Raw genomic sequence first — 20,308 nt, 5'->3', positions numbered from 1 at the left:
TAAGTTGCCTTGAGGATTAGGATTCCCTCCGATCTCGAAGCACGGGAAGTCAGCTAAAAAATAATAATAATTTATAATTAGGCATACATTGGGACTTGTTTGATTATTGGATAATTTGTAGAATTTGGAATATGCAATTTGGTTTGATTGGGAAATTTTAATAAATATTATTTATTTATTTATTTTTAAAGTTGCCTTGAGTATTCTTTCTGGGTGTGGGAACAAATGCCAGATGCTGGGAATCACAACTGTGGGGAGTGCTGTTGCATGTAGATCCTGACTGCGAATTCTCCATAGCCATCTGGTTGACCACTGTAAGTACAGCATGATGGATCAGATGGGCCTTTAGGCTGATCTAATAGGGCTCCTCTTATGTTTTTAAACCAAATATGGGCAGAGCTCAGTAGTGGCACAGCAAGGAGAGGAGGCTCAGTGGCGTAGCGTGGGTTGTCAGCACCCGGGGCAAGGCAAGTAATTTGCGCCCCCAACCCATGGATTTGCGCCCCCTAACCCTAACCCCCAGATGTTGCGCCCGGTGCAGCCAGCCCCCCCTGCACCCCCCACGCTACGCCACTGAGGAGGCTTAAGTTTTATATCACATTCCCAGCAAAACAGAAGGAACATCAAGAACTGGGATGGTTCTACTGTTTCCTTGCCTCTTTCAAGGACTGAAATGATGGGACCTGAAAATCAGGCTATTTAAGATTATCATCGTCCCTCGACAATGGGACAAACTGCATGCCCCTCACAATACTACCATGATTGCAATATTTTGGAAGAAAGCCATACAGGCTTTGCCAAAGCATGGTTACTGTATGACCAAAACTTATTTCAAAGTGGAAGTGCAGAAGCCACAGGTAAAAGTAGTATGTGGCTCATCATACACTGAAATATAAATAAAGGGTTACATATCTGGAAAAAGTAGGTGATTTTGCATACTGCTGGCACAGAACAGGCCTGCTGTGAACCATGTGCCTGATATTAACGAGTAAAGTAGAATATTTGCACGCAGCCTGCATGCATAGTCAAAATTCACGTGATCTGTGTCGATCATGCAAGTTTTGGCTATTTGCACAGGTCCCTGGATGCAAACACTCTGCTGTACAGAGGGATGTTGGGCATCTGGAGAAGGGGCACATTCACAGCTCACCCTGCCCCTTCCATGCATAGAAAAGAATGAACACTGAATGCCTGCAGAGGGCAATGTCCTTCAATAGTTGTACTTTAATTCACACATGTACAAGTACAGTGTGAAGACAAACGTGGCTAAATACTGATGGACATAGAATAAAGAGCTCTGGAAGGCAAATAAGAATATATGTGAATAAAAAGTGAAGAATTAAGAGATGCCATTGTTACACTCCAGACTTTTACTTCCAAATAGCCCTAGTAGTTATATACCTTGGGCTGGAATAAATGGTTTGAGAAGATAACAGTCTGTTTATTTATAAACATTTATTAACTGCATCATCAACAAAAAATAAATCTCTAAGAGGTGTACAAAATAATATAAATCAATTATCAATAAAACATAGATAAAATGAGTAAAAATTAAAAGCAAGTATATATAATTCAGTTGTATGTTTGGAAAGATTTGCTGAATTTAAAAAGTTTCTAGCCGGTGTTTAAAACAATAGCAGGGGTGAGCGCTATACTGTATATAGCACTGGTCTTTAACTGGTGGCTCAGAATCAACTATTGAGTTGTGGCTCACAACCCATTATTGGGTCATAGCTCAGTATAAGGTGGGTCATAACAGCAGCACTCCTGCCATATAGATATATGGTTTTAAAAAAGGTTCCCTAAATGCATGTTTGTGTTGAAAGCGGGTTCTGTGTCTGTAAAGGCTGAAGACTACTGGTCTATGGCTCCTTTCCCTGCTTTGCCTTCTTGGAACGCATTTAAGCAAATCACATCTCTCTGTACGTAAGGCTCCTTGTTTGACGCAGAGTTCGTGTGAGGCTCCATTCGTCAATGTTTGTACAGTCTGAAGGGCTTGAGTGGAAGGTATTATTCAAGTACAAATCACAGCCCTTACAAAAGTACATACAGAAATGATTGTACAAACAGACGGATATGAAAGTTATACTTCCAGCTCACCAGCAGGTAACGCACAGAGACAATTCACACAACCATTTTTTACACATACCAGTCTAGACAATCCAAGTTACTTTTTAAAATCTTACAATACTACTATAGTACAAGTGGCAACCATGTTATAAACTACAGAATTAGCACTAGGTGTTTTCACAAATGGGACCAAAGCAGCTCTTTGTAATGAAAATATAAAACCTACATTGGCAGGGTCACATCGGAAAATGCCTCTGCAGCTTCTCTTCTGCACTAACAAGGATCAAGTACTAACAAAAATAGTGCAAAGGCAAGTGTGAAAATGCTCAGACACCTAAGTGCAACTCATTACAATGTGATGTACCTCTTTAGTGGGAGCTGTTGTGCGGTTCCGTGCACATGGAATATAACTTCTTTGTGGAATGATAGGCAATTCTGAAGATGATAAATTAGCTTGAAATCTGCTAAATTTGGGATTGTTTTCTTTTTCAATGAAAAAGCATTAACTTAATTTGCATGAAGTATCGCCACAATAACCCCAAAACAAGTTCATGGAGCTGAGCCAAATTTGGTATGTAGACCTCTTGTAGCATGAAGAAGAGCTGCTAAGTTTTTGGCTGGAAGATCACAACTGGAAATGGGAGCAATGTGTGGGACCTATTTTGCATATGAAATGACAAGTCAGTCAGAGCATTCAATGTAGACACAAAGCAATGCTCTGATATCACATTTCATATACAAAATAGTTATTAGAACTCACATATTTGCGTTCCCCCACAAAAATAGCAGTGTTTATGACATCCTATTTATGACACCTTAAAGCATTTTGTGGACTCCTAAGTGCCACAAAGTGCCTTGTTCTTCCTGCAACAAGGTACCCCTCTGAAAACTGTGCATGCACATGGTTTCACCTGTTTGAATGGTGGTCTGATTTCCTTTTTCAAAAAAAGTATATGTGATACATACAGGCAGCTGTGTTGTGTTCAAGTTTTATTAGGTTATGCAAAGAGTTAGTGATGGATGCACACACAAGCCTACATTGATCCATAAAGTGAATTTAGGAGATTTTCAACTAGTGAGAGAGGAGGGCGAAGACACAAGGAAGCTTCAGACGTAATTCCACTTGCTCACAGCAGATTCCAGAATGCTGAGAACCTTAGTCCTTGCAGTAATGCTCCAGCAGGGAATTGAATCTGCCCTGCCTTCTTCCATCTGCCTATTGAGTAGAGTACTGTGAAAAATGAGGGTGTCATTTGTTCAGGAATGCTATGCAGCAGAGCCCAATATGGCTCCATCTTATACTGGGCTAGATTCTGGATGGACCAAGATAATGATTTAAAACAGACCTAGGGGCAGGCAGGCACCCAAAGTTCAGTCTATAAGCCAAAGCTCAAAAGTAAGAACAGGAGCCCTTAAAATTTAAGGAAGATAGTAATGCAAATGACAGTCTCTAAACTGAAAATCATGGACACACAAATATAAAATAAGTAACATAATATTCAGTTGGGTGTGGGATGGGAGAGTATCTGTTAGTAGGTTAACCGTTACATACAAAAACTGAAAGGGAACTAACATTCTTATAATGCCGCAGGAAAATAGCCAGGAGAAGAGCTATTCTGGGATTTTTGCAAGAAATATGGAGGACACGGTACAAAGGTTAGCAGCAGCACCTGTTTAACATTGTAACTTATCTTCATTTTATGTTTAAAAAATCCAAACTGAAGCACTAATTAGGACATTAAACATGATAAGATATGAACAACACAAGCTATATGTGATATATTCAACTGCAAATCACATGAAAAACAGCTGGCTGCAGACATCTTTGGGAAAAGGAAAACCACAGACAACTCATTATATTTCACTTTGCTCCCCACCATCCCATTTTTTCCGCCAGTTTCTCTTCCTCCTCTAAAGTTACTATCACGAACACTGATTCAAAGTTTTGATGGCTCTCTAAATAATGGCCCGGCACACCTGCCTTCACTTAACGAGACAAACTGCAGAGCTGGGCACCTTCATAATATAAATAAAAGAGTGGTTTGGGGTTTTTGGAGCAATGGTGACCTATACCACCTGTCTCTTTTTCTGATCTGACAGATGGAAAACCCTCGTTTTATGACCAAAAAAACATTCTGCAAGGTCCTGCTCCTCCCTCACTTAGATAAATGCAGTTATTCCTACTCTAGTTCCCATATGACTTTTTTGGGGGGGAATCCTTTTAAAAATATCTGCTCAAAATTGTTTGTTTTCCAACTGACAGTGATTATTTTTATGTGGCTCTGACAGTCTGGCTTGCAAAGCATTTTCTGCTGTGAAACTGAGATCCCTTGCAAGAATAAGGGGGTATTTCCTTTGCTGCAGAATACAAACCAGGGTCATTGTTAACTACCAGGGAATCTGAACTTCCTCAACAAACAACAGCCAGTGTCATCCTCGGAGTGCAGTTTTTTGATAGAAGTATCATGTGTGCTGGCATTGTCTTTTTATTACAATATGTCTAGCCAAGAATGCAGAGCCTGAATGTATAACACACTGCGTTTTGAAAGCAGACTTGGACTTCTAAACCACCTGGATTTTGTCGCAGTTACTGACCTGTTATATTTTTCATTGCATCTCTGAAGCCAATTTTTAGAACTTGGGCAGAAAATAAGCAAAGGCTCAGCTAAACATCAATTCCTTCTCATCCATAAGCACAAACTCTACAAGCACAAAAACCACTTAACAGTGGCTCAGCACAATGGACATTAGAGGGGAAAAGCTTCAATCACAAATACATCCTGTAAACAAGAGCGTTCAGGTAGCCTGACAATGTCATGGGCAAAGTCAGCTGAAAGATTTGTGTCTAAGCAAAAGTCAAGGATATGATTCCAAGATTACGGACTGGAAATTAATCTCTGGCGGCACAAAGGGAAAAGATAAGGAAATTTGATTACACGAGACATTATTGTTTGATCTTATCAGTGGAATTCACACTTACCAGGCAAATGCACGTTATGCAAGGATTGTCTGTGATAAAGGGGATGTGTAGTACTTCTCCTTCATTTTCACATTTTGCAACAGAACCTGCAATAGATATTTTAAAAATTAATACTTTCTCCTCCCACTTTCCTCACGTTCAGCCTGAATTAACTATGCACAGCACGGCAGTCAAAAAATCTGTAGTCCTACACATACTTATGATGTAACTTATGTGGAAGAAAAGCCCACTGAAATGAATAGGACTTACTTTTAAGTAAACGTGGGCTTTCCTTTGATTGAAGAAATGCAAGTATTTGGAATTATTACTATTTTATTAAGCATTTGTACATTTTTAAAATTATTGTTGTCTTACCCATCACAAACTGTCCAAAGTATAAGTAGTATGGGGGTGAATTAATTGTGTAAGTTGTTCCTAGGTCTCAACAGACAGGAATGTTTTTGATCCTTTGAAACTCTTTGGGAGTGTTACTTTTAAAAATGAAATTTAGGCAACGTTGATAAGGACCTGATGTTTCTAGGTGGGAATTTCTCATTACTTATGTGGATCAGATCACATAAACTCAACCCACGGGTGTCTTTGAAACCTAAAGACCAAGACTATAATCAGCATCAATTTGCAAAATGAGTCCAGTGAGCAAAACCTCCCTGGAGACACACACATCCCCACACACCCTCAAACACAATTTCATAGCGGGGCATCTCTGGAAAGCTAACACTTCTCACAATGGCTAGAAATGGATTCAACATCTCTCTGGACACCCCAGGTGTCAGTAAAGTGTGCCCTCCATGAAGCAAGGGGTGGAGAGGAGAGCAGCTGAGGTCCTTCACCTGCCTGAAAAGCATGCAACTTAAGGGATCACCTCTCCTTTTCAACATCTGCTGACCAAAGGCTCTCAAGGACTCTCCGAGTGCGGAATGCTCCCTATCCGCGTGTTGATACTGATCATCCTAAATGAGAAGACGCAGCCGTCCTCACGCCACGCAACTGCACCCTACGGCTATCAGCCTGTCGGTACGCTCCGTTCCTCCTCCAGCTCTGCAAGCAAGCAACTGATCTCCGAAGGCAACAGCCCTGTGGCTTGCTTTAGCTTTGCACCAGATCCAGATCGGCTGTCTGAGGATCCTCACCTGCGCGATGCTCGCGGGGTGCGCGCGTGCAGAAGAACCTCGCCCGCCCCACAGACCCGCTTTCGGCCCATTCCGACGACCCGAAAAAACCTGCCTCCATCATGCGCGCATACCGCCCCCCCCCATCCCCAGCGCGCAACTTTCGGCGCGGGCGCGCAGCCTGAGCGCGTGCCGCTCGCCCTCCCTCCTGTACCTGTGGGGAAGGAGGAAGCCCCGGCCATGGGCGCTGCCCCCAGGTGGTGCAGCAGGAGCCAGGCGGCGAAGGGGAGCCCGGGGGAGCGGAGGAGCCGCGGGGACACGGCTCGGGAGCTGCCGCTGAGGAGCCAGAGCATCGTCCCCGGGAGGAGAGGAGGAGCGGCGGCGGCGGCGGCGGCGGCTGCTACTGCAAAGCAGGGAGAGAAGGAGGCGGCGGCGGCGGCGGGGAGCCGGGCAGGGAAGTTGCTGCTGGGGATGAAGAGGCGGCGGCGGCGGCGGGAGGCGGACTTCTCTCCCTCTCTGGTGCTGCTGCTGTGAGGCGCTCGCCAGCCCACCGGCCCCTCCTGAGCGGGATATGGGTGGGCGGACGGGGTGGGTGGGGGAGAGGCGCCGGGCGAGGCGGGGCCAGGCGGCGGCGGCGGCGGCTGCCGCTGCGCGAGGGACCCCCGCCCGCCTCGTGCCCTGACAGGAGCCGCCGCCGCCGTCGCCGCTGCGCCCGCGGGCGCCCTTGAGGCGGCGCCCCTCATGCCCCCTCGAGAGGCGTTGGGGGGCAGCGAGACTCCGCCGGGCCCCGCCCCTCCCTCCGCGCTCGGCTTCAGGGCTGTCTTGCGAGGGGGCGGCGGGAAAAGGCTCTGAGGAGAAGCTCGCTCGCTGTCCCGCGTCGCTTTAGCGTTCCCTCACGTCGTTTTCCCTTTCCCTTGAGGGGGCGGCGAGGTGAAGGGAGCCCGCCGTCCTCCTCGCACGTGGCGAGTCGTCGGTGGAGGTAGAGAAATAATAATAATAATAATAATAATAATTAATAATAATAATAATGGTTTGAAATTTAAGACCCCCCCCCCAAGGAAAAGGCACTTTCTTGCCCTGCCCGTGGACCAGGAGGTCGTGGCGGGCGAGGCCTTCAGCAACGGGGCCTTTATTCGCGCTGCCAGCCTGACCTTCACCCTCTTATAGAGAGAGAGGAAAGGAGACGCGGAGGTGCAAGGCTTGCGGGGCAGTCTTGTTGCCTACTCGGAAGTAAGCCCCGCTGAGTGCCAACTTGAATACAGTATGATATTGGGGGGGGGGGGGAGGCAGGTAAGCCCCGCCCTGCATAGGTGGCCACATTGGCAATGCCCATCAACTGGGGGGGGCTGCCCCCTCAAATGTTTTATTGGGGGGCCTGAAGGAACCTCGGTCCCTAGGAGTTGGCTCCTATGGGATTCACTGGGGCCTCCTTCGGGGTGAAGTGCCATTGGAGCGCCACCCGATTCTGTAAAAGCATTTTAGAAATTATTAAATTTGCTGGATTAATCCATTTTAAAGGTACCAAAATTAAGATGGTGGTGGTGGTGATGTATTTTTTAAAAATACGCAACGCTGTACAGTGTACTTAATTCGTTCTGTACTTAATTCTGTACTTAATTCGTTCTGGAGGTCCGTTCTTAACCTGAAACTGTTCTTAACCTGAAGCACCACTTTAGCTAATGGGGCCTCCTGCTGCCGCTGTGCCGCCACTGCACAATTTCTGTTCTCATCCTGAAGCAAAATTCTTAACCCGAGGTACTATTTCTGGGTTAGCAGAGTCTGTAACCGGAAGTGTCCGTAACCTGAAGCGTATGTAACCAAGGTACCACTGTAAAACAAATGTAAAAGCAACCTGCAAGTAGGAAACATCATCTCACATAGTGTTTGCCTCTTCCAAGAGACCCTCATCTACAAGCAGTAAGGGACAAAGTAAAGCTTCTTGCTTCGGAAGTATTGTTTTTTATGGCTAGGTTTTTACAAATTTAAGCAGCCAACTAAAACTCACACAAACAGTCCACTTAAGTTTAATCAGGTGACTGCCCTAGTAAGAAGAGGCTGAAGAGTGCACGTTCCCTCACCAGTGAGCCTCACACAGAAAGCAATGTTTCTAGGCAGAATTGAGCCCCAGCATCCTTTTTAAAAAAAGAAATTAAGCATTGCAGAGAGACAAACATCAGAGTTTATTAACTGCTGCAGATAAAATAGCTCAGATTAAAGGCTCAGCTAAAGAAATAATTCAAAAATTAGCAACCTTATGAGGTGTTTTTTTTATAATTCCACATATTTAAATTGTTTCTGGATGGTGATAATGCAAGCCATGATAAGAATTCTTCGAAGGTGGGAATAATCTAAATAAATAGGAAAGGGGGCAAATGCTTTTTCAGGAAGGGCACTCCTCCCAGAACTACTATTTCTACCCCAGAACTTACATTTAAAATTGTGTGAGGTGCCACGTCTCATTACACCTTTGGCAACTCAAGGTGAGGAATGCCAATGGTTGCTGGAGCATGCACTGCTAGATAGTCTCCCCTAAATCCAGTGCTGTTCTCTCCCTCCAGTGTGCAGGCCACTTCAGAGGACTATTTCATGCATGCTCTTTTGTGCCATTCCTCATGCTACCACGTTTGGAACACATACAGTCATACATATTTTACTTCCATCCGCCTCACTTGTATGTCTTCTTTTTATCATATTCATTCTTGCAACATTCCTGTGTGATTATTATTATTATTATTCCCATTTTGACTGATGAAAAACAGGCTGATAAAAAGTGCCCTGCTCATACCCCTAACAGAGTCATGCTTCAGCTAAGGGTTCCCACATCACATTCTACCTTTTCCAACCCCACATACCCAAATTGCTCTTCCTGGGCTTCTTTCTGCACTTTAGGATGTCATTCACACACAAGCACAAAGTAGTCTTAGAACATATTTTCAGTGCAGAGTTCAGACTTGGAGCATTTGAGTATTTTTTTTTACAGCATGAGGAGAGTTCTGGCAGTCCTGAATATGTAGTCAAATTGGGTTGCTGGTGGGGAGATATATTTCTGCTTTTTTCTTATATATTTCTTTTTTTTCTCCTTGCACCCCTCCTAATCATGATCTTTTATCATTTGAATATATTCTTCCAATCCCCTCTCTCTTATTATCACATACTTCTTAATATGTGAGTGGGGGGTGCTCGTGTAATCTCACTGTATACAAGTTGTACAAGTGACAATAAAGTATTTTAATATACCTGCTTCTCCTTCACTTTGTCTTACCCTCCCTCTCTTGTGTTCTGTCTGTACAGGTTGATATTTAAATCACAATATACTCATGGTTGCACAAAACTGATTGAGGTTAGTGCCCAGGTTCTCCTTATTTGTGATTCTTCCTGTTGTGATGAGAATCATACAATATACTTTTATCAATTGTTGAGCTAGTAAGATACCTTATTGTACAAGTTCCTGATGAGGATGCTGTTCTTATCACATTTGGATGTTTATATGAATATTTTATATAAACAGCTTGCTTCTCTGATCTTATGAATCCATAAACTTTGAAGCCAGACTGCAGAAACCTATAAATATATAACATCTTTTTAGAGAAGTTAGTCACATGCTTTGCACATCTTTACATTATGACAGCAGTTACTAAAATGCAATAAAGCAAAAACAGATCAGCTGTGTTTTCCACAATATATTGCAAATGTGCTAACACTACTGATACTTCCATTCAAACACATTTACTACCATCCACCTCCTTCCAGCGCTGGACTCTTTCCATACATTACTGCTTAGGTTTGTTGGCAGCTTTTGCTTAAGTTTATTTAGAAAATAACTGATTGGTTTTTGTGGCATCTCTTTGAAAAGATTATTTTAAGCAACCATTCTCTGCTGTTCCACTCAATAGAAGAATTAGTAAAAAGGTCAGCAAACGATGGAATGAAACAGGAAAGTGATTATTAATTCTCACGAGGAGACCCACCTATTGTATTCTCTTAAGGCTCCTGTAACATTTCAAATGCATCAGGAGATAATCCAGACAAAATTATAGCCTCCATCCATAGACATCTAGTACCAGCTGACTAGGAAGTAGTAAATGCATTTTTTAATTGTTGCCTTTGACATTCCTGATAGAAGTAGGGTTATTTACAAAACAAAGGTGGCGTTTTTCAACTGATTTGGACCTGATTCACTCTTCTCTGACAACTTGGGTAGATAGTCCTAATGCAAAGAAGAAGAAAATGCCAAAATGGATTGAAATCTAAGTACAGTGGTACCTTGGGTTAAGTACTTAATTCATTCCGGAGGTCTGTTCTTAACCTGAAACAGTACTTAACCTGAAGCACCACTTTAGCTAATGGGGCCTCCTGCTGCTGCCGTGCCTCTGGAGCACGATTTCTGTTCTCATCCTGAAGCAAAGTTCTTAACCCGAGATACTATTTCTGGGTTAGCGGAGTCTGTGACCTGAAGCGTATGTAACCTGAGGTACTACTGTAATTAAGAGGGTCAAAAAGTATATGATATTGTGTGGTTGTACGTATTTAAAGCAAATGGCAGCTGTTGTGTGAAAGTGTGTCTCAGTGTGTGTGAGAGAGAGATTGGTATCGTGGTATGTGAAGAGAGCACTTTAATCCTTTTGCCCAAGTCTGGACTCTCCCTCTCCATAATTGCCATTTGAATTTGGAGGGAAGATCCTATTGTTGCTAATTAATTGTTCTGTCTCAGAGCAGTAGAAGGCTGAGCACAGTCAGTTTTGTTTTTGAAGATGGGGAACCAAAATGGTTCTCTCTGAGGGGTACTGTATTTTAATAGTCATGCAGGTGTGCGTGAGAGGAGACTGTCTTTAAGGTGCCTTGATCCTTTAGGGTTTTCATAGCTACAACCGGCATCTTGAACTGAGACAAGAAGCAGATTATGTGTAAGTGCAACTGTTTTTAGACTGGCAAGATAATTGTCAGGGAAGAGTTAGAAGTTTTCAGTTTATCAGAGGGAGAAAGCATTCCCCAAGGGGGGGAGGAGAGCAGTGAATTGAAGAGAAGAGAGCAACAGGAACAACAGGGAAGGACCAGCTGTTCCCAGGAAAGGCAAGGGTTAAGTTCTAGCTCAGATTCGGAGGAGGGGAGATACAAGCCAGCTCTAGCCAGGAGGTGAGAAAAAAGCGAGGGAAGGGCGCCTTCGCCATTTTGAGAGTGGCTGGTCATGGAGAAGCAGAGCTCAGAAGGTATCTGAAAGAAGTGATTCTGAGGAATAATATTTAAGAACCGTTTATAAGAATGTTTTGTTAATACGCAATAAAAAGTTTTATAAAAGAACAAGAAGCATTTGTGTGGTGATCTGAAGAGGACAACGACCAGTCCTGACAGAATACCTTCTGCTCTGCGCCTCTTCACTATAAGGAAAGAAGAAGCCAAAATGGAGGGAGCTGTGGCGCCAGTTGGGCAAGGAGAAACCCCAGCGCTCCAGCTAACATTACAGGACTTATGGCAACAGAACTTACAGTTGAAAAGTCAAGTCGACATACTATCAGCAGCATTGGGAGAACATAGAGCCATGTTGCAAGCGACGCAGGGAGATAGAGTGAGTAAAACATTTACTGTACATCCGCGTAGCTTCAAGGGAGAAAGCTCTGAATACATGGCTTTCAAGACAGAAATTTCTTTTTTTTTTTTATAAAATTTTTATTGGTTTTTCAACATATAATATAAGACAATACAAACAACAAACACTAACAAACAAACATATAAACATGTATAATTTCATAAATTTTTTCATGTACCCAATTTCAGCGACTTCCCCATGCCTCCCTTTTCTGCATCCCTGTTTTGAACTTTTTTTTCAGCAACCCCTGGTCTAAATTACTTATTAATTCCTTTCTTTAACCCCTTTCTTTCCTCTTATCCAGTCATTTGTCGCTGCAAATCTGTTATGCTTTACCCATGGCATTTTAACACTCAATAATTTTACAAGAATTTTTAAGATAAAGTTTAAATTTCTTCCAATCTTCTTCCGCCGTCTCTTTCCCTTGGTCACGGATTCTGCTCGTCATCTCTGCTAGTCCCATATACTCGATCACCTTTGTCTGCCACTCTTCCAGTGTGGGTAGTTCTTGTGTCTTCCAATACTTTGCTAGTAGGACTCTTGCTGCTGTTGTAGCATACTCAGAAATTTCTTACATAATAGAGATAAAGGATAAAGAATTTCAATCTGAGCAAGAGAAGGTTGCTTATGTGATTAATTTCTTGGAAGGGAGGGCTAAGGACTGTGTTATACCCCTAATATCTAGGAGGGATGCCGCCCTAGGAAATCTACAAATTTTTCTGCAGTATCTAGACACGATTTTCTTAGACCCTGCACATGAAACAACCACAGCTAGGCAGCTGTTGAGAATGAGACAAGGAAAGGACACTGTGGGAGTTTATTGGTCCAACTTTAGTTTGCTGGTGCAGAAATTAAAATGGGATCTGAATTCCCCAACAGTTGCAGCCCTTTTTAGGGAAGGACTGAATAATGAGATTTTAGACCAATTGGCCCAAATGCCAGAACCTAGTTCCTTGGACTCTCTGGTCCGAACTTGCCTGCAATTGAGCCTACGCGTGGAACGGAGGGCTAGTGAAAAGAAGGAACAATGGCGAGCACGGTGGCGGGAAAACAATATTATTGAAAGTACAGAGAGCAGAGCGGGCAACATGACAGGACGAGAGTGGCCAGAGTCCATGGAATTAGGAGCAGCCAGACCCCTCCCAGTGACTACCACTTCCATAGTAAGAGGAAATGCAGGAAGAGACACAAGACGTTGCTTCGTCTGTAGAAAACCAGGGCATCTAGCACGACAATGTCGCAGTCGTAAAGGATGGGAGTCTCTATCTGGAGCAGACATGGGAGAAGAAAATTGCTCGAAGGAACTGCATTAGGGAAACGAATGTCCACGGCTGGGAATGGGAGCTTGCAGCCGGGTGGAGAAGCAATAGAAGGCTCTCACGCGGAACCACCTATCCCAGGACTAACGGTGAAGGTGCAACTACAACTACCCAATGGACATAGGGTCCAGGTAGAGGCGCTGTTAGACTCAGGAGCGTCAGCAGATTTCATAGACCAAAAATTGGTACAGGAACACAAAATCGCTTTGTTACCTTTGAATTTCCCACTGCGAGTGAAAACAATCGACGGCAGACCGCTACTGTCAGGAGAAGTGACTTACGAGACTCCACCAATGAGAATGGATATGGGTCATCACTCAGAGACCAGGGCATTTCATGTGACCAAACTAGCTGGGCACCCAATGGTGCTGGGCATGAGTTGGCTCAATCGTCACAATCCGGTGATTGCCTGGCATCAAAGGTCTTTGGTTTTTGGTTCAATCTATTGTATGACACATTGTTTGGGGGAAAAGGGAAAAATCTCAGTGGAAGTAATGGGAACAGAGGTGGAAGGGAAGTTGATAGGGAATGAAAGTGAGATTCTGTCACAATATATTGCTTATCGGGATGTTTTTTGTGAAAAAGAAGCGGATAAACTTCCGCCACATAGGCCCTATGATTGCAAGATAGATCTGGTCCCTGGGGCACAGTTGCCACCAAGCAAGATATATGCCATGTCGGAAGTAGAATCTGCAGCATTGAGGGAGTTCCTGCAAAAGAATTTGCAGAGAGGTTTTATTAGAGAGTCCACGGCCTCGGGGGGTGTTCCCGTCTTTTTTGTCAAAAAGAAAGGGGAGGAAGGGGCACCGAGATTAGTATGTGACTTCAGAATCCTTAACAGCCAAATGAAGCCTCGCGTGTGCCCACTGCCACGTATAGATGACCTCTTAGAAAGAGTAAGGTCAGCCAAAGTCTTTACCAAGCTTGATCTACGAGGAGCTTATAATCTGATAAGGGTCAGAGAAGGGGATGAGTGGAAAACCAGTTTTTGTACTAAGTATGGTGCATTTGAATTCTTGGTAATGCCTTTTGGCTTACAAAATGGCTCAGGGGTATTTCAAACCTTCATCAATCACGTCTTAGCAGGTATACTGGATCAGTTCTGTGTCTCTTATTTAGATGACCTCTTAATATATAGTGAAAGTATGGAGGAACACGTAAAACATGTCACGCAGGTGTTAGAGAGATTGAGGACCAACAGGTTATATGTGAAGTTAGAGAAGTGTAAGTTCCACACACAAAAGGTGGAGTTCCTGGGATATTGCATTTCCCACAAAGGGGTGCACATGGACCCCAGTAAAGTTCAGGCAGTGGTGAAATGGGAGGCACCTAAAACTAAGAAAGATCTACAGAGGTTTTTAGGATTTGCTAATTTCTATCGTAAATTCATAGGTAATTACTCCAAAATCACAACGCCACTGACTGATTGTCTAAGAGGGAAGGGCCCATTCAGATGGTCTGAGGAAGCACAGAAGGCCTTTGATAAATTAAAGGCGGTGTTTGCTTCAGAAAAATATCTTATGCACCTAGATCCAAGTAAACGTATGAAGGTAGAAACTGATGCCTCGAATAGGGCTATTGGGGCCATTCTGCTGCAACAGGACAAGGAAGGGGACTGGAGACCCTGTGCATTCTACTCTAGAAAATTTAATCAATCAGAACAAAACTACACCATATTTGATAAGGAACTTTTAGCTGTGCATGCTGCCTTTAAAGTGTGGAGACATTTTTTGGAAGGGGCGTCACATCAGGTGGTGGTACAAACAGATCATAAGAATTTAGAGTATTGGAGAACTGCTAGACAGCTAAACCAAAGGCAAATTAGGTGGGCGGAGTTTTTTGCTGGGTTTAATTTTAGGATTGAGTACATACCTGGGCATCAAAATGTTCGTGCAGACGCGCTATCGCGCAAACCTGAGTATATGGAAGGGGAAGCACCTCCCAAGTTGCGAGAAATGCTGAGATCAGATCAGTGGGGGTGTGCAGCCGTAGTAGTGGACGGCAGGGAATTCCAGCAGTTGACAGTAACAGATGAATTTGCACAAAAGAAAATGGAGGAACTGAGAAAAGGTAGAGGGGAAGAGGAAGGTTTCAAGGAAAAAGGTGGATTGTTGTACAGGAGAGGGATGCTGTATGTACCTGCAGGTGAATTAAGAGGTAAAGTGTTGAGGCAACATCATGATAACCCGACTGCAGGACATTTTGGTAGAGAAAAAACCCTGTATCAGATAACACGGCAGTTCTGGTGGCCAAAGTTGAGGGAGGAGGTAACGCAATATGTAAGAGGTTGTGAAGTATGTCAACGAGCTAAGGCACCTAGAGCAGCTCCCGCAGGGTTGTTGCAACCTATGCCCACGCCCACGCCCGGAAGGGGGCTTAGGGGAGGGGGTGATGTCAGGGAAGAGTTAGAGTTAGAAGATTCCAGTTTCCCAGAGGGAGAAAGCATTCCCCAAGGGGGGGAGGAGAGCAGTGAATTGAAGAGAAGAGAGCAACAGGAACAACAGGGAGGGACCGGCTGTTCCCAGGAAAGACAAGGGTTAAGTTCTAGCTCAGATTGGGAGGAGGGGAGATACAAGCCAGCTCTAGCCAGGAGGTTAGAAAAAAGAGCGGGGAAAGCGAAGGGAAGGGCGCCTTCGCCATTTGGAGAGTGGCTGGTCATGGAGAAGCAGAGCTCAGAAGGTATCTGAAAGAAGTGACTCTGAGGAATAATATTTAAGAACCGTTTATAAGAATGTTTTGTTAATACGCAATAAAAAGTTTCATAAAAGAACAAGAAGCATTTGTGTGGTGATCTGAAGAGGACAACGACCAGTCCTGACAATAATTTTCATTTGTCTGCTCCCAGTTAACTTACGTATTTTGTAAACAAACAAGCAAAAACCACACCCACCCCAAGTTTCCAAACTATTTTCAAAGGCAACACTAATTCACATGGGAACTGTTTTACAATGTGGATCGGCCTGATCAGTAGAGGGTTTCCTTGCATTCCTGGCAATGGTGAGATTCTTTATGAATGCTGCTCTGTGTCTTTCAGAAGTTGTGGGTGCCACACGGCATGGGTGCCAACAGGATTTTCTTGGCCAAATATGTGAATTGGGCCTTCTGCCACTTGAAACTTTGCATAAAATTTGCATACAGTTTGTGTTATACACAAATTTGTATCCTGTTTTGCAGGTGAAATGGAGGGCCCCATAATAAATTGGGCCACACACAAGCAATAACATTTCAGACAGACAAAATTTCAACAGATGGAGTTTTTTCTGTAATTTTATTTCCATACTAGGTTTAACCTTTTTCATTTCTGCTGTCACAAAGATGTTAAAGGCCCAAGATCCCCATTTCCCTTAATACCATCCCTAAAACAATGCAATGAACTCATGTTTTCTTGAATTATATGACAGTTATGTTACCGTATGTCTTTTATCACTTGACTACAGGCAGGCAATACAGTGTAAGAGCCAGTGTTTGAAACTCCCATTGTTCTAGGCGCATTTTGCGACAGAGAATTTCATTAGCGTGAGCAGTTTCTGAGCTCTGGGTGCAGTACTGCGCCTAAGATTTCAATTAAAACTGCAGAGTGGAAGGAATGTGAACCTTTTTCTGCCTCCCCACTTCCAGCTACCTTCTGAAGACTGAAGAAGAGACCCTTTTAAGAATATTAGGGGGTTAGGCAAGAGAAGGACTACACAGTGTATAAAATGAACCTCATATTTTAGCTGCAGTTCATTCATTTTCAGCTTTGTATTCTTGTTATAAAAAAGCGCGCCTAGACATTCAGTTGTTGCTCCCATAACCCAGTGTCAGCGCTGCCCAAGGTCCCAGCTCACACAAGAGCAACGCTGCCTCTTTCTCTAGTATAAAAGTCTTTATTGAAGTTCAGTTTCACTTCCAGACGCGCAGCGCGCAACGCTACGTCTATACCTTAGACCGTCGAAGTTCCATCTGAATCTCCTCCCCCCTGACACCAGTTTAAGATTCTAGCCTTACTCCACCTCTTCCTCTGTTCCTTCCTTCTCTGGGTCCGCCTGCTAGTCGGATTCTCAGCCCTCCTAGACTCCTCTGACGCTGAGTCCCCTGACTCTTCTCCCTCCCTCCTTCGGGCCTTTGGACCTGGCTCCCAATCCGGGTTTTCTGCTGTCCCGCGCTCCTCCACATTTGAACTTGGCGCGCGTGCGCAGCCTCCCACTTTCCTTCTGACCGTTACACTTGTGTCACTGCTCCCTCTTTCGGGGAGGCTAGCTGGACCTGGCCTTCCCTCCGTTCCCCCACTTCCCGATGGGGGCGTGGTTACCCCTGACTCATCTTCTCTCCCCGCTGGAGGAGAGACTGATCCTGGCTCATGTGACTCTTCCCCCCCACTGTGCTCTGGTGGGGGAACTGGTCCTGATCCTCCGCTGCTCCCTTGGGAGTCCCCGCTGGTCCCTTGTTTCTGGAGCGTCCCCCCTGGGACCCCCCTCGCCCTTACCAAAGGCGCCCGCTTCTGGGAATCTTCTGATTCGCTGGAGAAGCTCATGGAATCTCTCGGGCCACTGTCATATTCCCCTACGCTCCCTTCTGATTCCTCTCCTCCGCTCTCTATTTGCTCTCTCCCCTGCGCTTCTGCTCCTGAGCCTCTGACACCCAGGTTTAAGGTGCCATTTAGCTCCTGGCTTTCATATCTCAGTTTCTAACACTGGTAAGAGCAGGAATGGTACTTCAGGTGGTAGAAGGTAGGGTGGGCATGGGCTCATAAGAAATATAAGATTTATAGCAACTAAAGTTCTGGTGCCTGTGCTTAGATAAATTAAAGTTTATTATTATTATTATTATTATTATTATTATTATTATTATTATTATATAAATGCAGAGTATTCTGGGTGCATTTCTTATGGTCATTGATTTATATTGATAAAAATATGTGTAAACTGCCCATATGAATATTTAGAAAAGAATAAACTGGTCACATAAAATATTAAGGCAGTGTAGAACAATATATACCTCATAATAACTACACTTACAACAATTTACACCCCTCCTCATTTTTATATTTATTTTTGAGCCTTTAACATAAATGTATCCATTTAAGTGTTTATACCAGGGGTTGTCAACCTGGTCCCTGCCACCCACTAGTGGGCGTTTCAGGATTCTAGGGGGGCGGTAGGGGGTTCTACGGCACAAGCTGAATCCTCTTTCCATCGAGCACTGGTGGGCGGTAAGAAAATTTTACCATCAAGAAAGATGCATTAGTGGGCGGTAGGTATAAAAAGTTGACTACTCCTGGTTTATACCAACAGTTACACCCCCCAAGAATTCCCCTGTTTCCCTCCTTGGATGGGAAGCAATTCATCACCACCACCCTCATATTGGTGCTACAAATCAGCAGCTCCCCCCTCCCTTTTCATTTTTCTCATCCCAACCACAAAACAATATTAGTACAGCAACATTGGACTAGTTTGCAGGACTGATGTAATCTACATTCTCAGTCAATCACAACATCTCCCCTGCAATATGGATATACACATGTCAGCTTTTATTTGCATTTCCATTGTATTTTTTTACATATTCAGGAAAAAAACTTTTTTTGCCAAAATTAAACTTGGAAAGAGTTAGAAAGAGCATGAACTCCTGTCTTTGCAGGAGCTAATTACTAAATTAGCAATTATTTATCTGGGCTACAATCACTTCTCTATCAGGAAAGGTGAAATAGCAGTTTCAAAATGAACCGGGAATTCCTGTCAAAATAAACCTGGCACTCCTTCTCCATTGTCAGAATCTAGAGAAAAATCTAGAGTGATGTACACCCCAAGGAAGACCCCAGACCAGCTTCTGAATAAATCAGGAAGTTCCTTCTCAGTTGTTTAGTGAACGGACTTCCTGACTCAGTTTGGAGTCTTCCTTTGTCTTTGAATGACTCTTTTAATTTGGAAAAAGTATTTTCATCATGCCCTTTGTTAAGCCAAGGATATGTTGTGTCACAGCAATATAAAATTTTGATACTATCAGATTGAAATGTCTTGTGAATTTTGTGACTTAACAGCAAATTAGCAAACAATTGGCAATACAAAGGAAGATCTTCACCTTAGCTCGCTCATTTGCATTTTAGGTTTGTAATCTGGTATCATTACAAATGCACTGAGTACATAATTACATTTGTCATTTGAAATGGTTCCAATCCACCCACCAGTTGTTGAGCTGTGTAACATTTTTGATCTCTACCTTGGAATTCAGTATTTCCCCTAACTGTTGAAACAGAGCATAAAACGTAGCATAATAATTCAGGACACAATTCAACATTTCAGGTTCAAAATCTGCACATGTCCTCCTGCCCCATTCCCAGTGGGAAAGAAAAGGTCTAACATTTTCATTTCCATCACTGAAATAGTATGTTGCTTGCCCAAATAACTTCAAGAGAGAAAACCAGCTGTAAATGCATTGGTCTGAAATTAACCATATGATTGACCTTTTGTTGATTAGAAGCAGTGTCATCAAGAATCATAACATAAAACTGTGTCAAAGATGTATCTAGTTAAGTACAGTCATATGTATATCCAGGATCACTAGTCTCATAATTACATATACCTCTTGGCTTAACTCATTGTCCTCCAAATGCTATTCACCTGTGCTATTATAGAGTTATGTCATCCAAACACAGCACTGAATTTAAAGACAGAAAAACCACAATAGCTCAAGAAAAACAATAATTTATAACGCAATCTGACATACCTATTTAAAAGCAAGTCTCTTTGAATTCAGTGGGGCTTATTCTTAGGTAATTGTGTCCAAGGTTCAGAGAGAGAAGCTATGTTTAACTTGAACCAAGAGGGAAAGTCTTCCAGGTACATGGTAGGAGAACCAGGGCTCTTTGTGTGTACATGAACTTGAGGTTTAGTTTTTTATGTGAATGTGGTCAGTAATTTAGTTTCCTGTAAATAACTTTCAAAATACATTCAGATTTAAAGTAAGAGCTTGGAACATTTCAATAGTTCACTAAAAACTCTGTTAAGGCGAACATTTAGGCAAAACCAATCAAATTTAATAAAGCACTGTTTCAAGACTTAAAGCTGAAGATGTAAAATGAGAATGTTAAATGAATGCTAGTGAACTATTCTAAATATATCTTCATTTTGTCATTCTCAGTTAAATTTATGGGTTTTGCCCCAGAATCTTGATTAATTCAGGCACGTTTTTATTAAACTACCTATTGTTAAAACACTTCATAAACTCTTATGGATACTATATCTAATATAGATATATTGTGTAGATACGA

At 43.2% G+C, this 20,308-nt stretch overlaps 1 protein-coding gene across 4 annotated transcripts in view; it reads right to left on the bottom strand.

Moving 5' to 3' along the window:
* BMPER (BMP binding endothelial regulator) overlaps nt 1-6,770 on the bottom strand; it is a 177,140-nt gene extending 170,370 nt beyond the window's left edge. For 2 of the 4 annotated variants that reach the window (XM_053409547.1, XM_053409548.1), the window contains exons 1-2: nt 6,374-6,765; nt 5,051-5,136 (exon numbers count right to left, since the gene is read on the bottom strand). In XM_053409547.1, the coding sequence (XP_053265522.1) occupies nt 5,051-5,136; nt 6,374-6,512 (225 nt within the window). In that variant the 5' untranslated portion in view covers nt 6,513-6,765. Of the gene's footprint in view, nt 1-5,050; nt 5,137-6,373 lie in introns of those variants that run through there. The other 2 variants (XM_053409549.1, XM_053409550.1) reach the window with 2 other exon arrangements.
* Nucleotides 6,771-20,308: the final 13,538 nt, after the last annotated feature.

This window comes from Podarcis raffonei, chromosome 12 (assembly GCF_027172205.1).
Source record: "Podarcis raffonei isolate rPodRaf1 chromosome 12, rPodRaf1.pri, whole genome shotgun sequence".
Taxonomy (NCBI): Eukaryota; Metazoa; Chordata; class Lepidosauria; order Squamata; family Lacertidae; genus Podarcis; species Podarcis raffonei.
The sequence above is the reverse complement of the archived record's forward strand: the minus strand, read 5'-3'. Positions and strand labels throughout refer to the sequence as shown.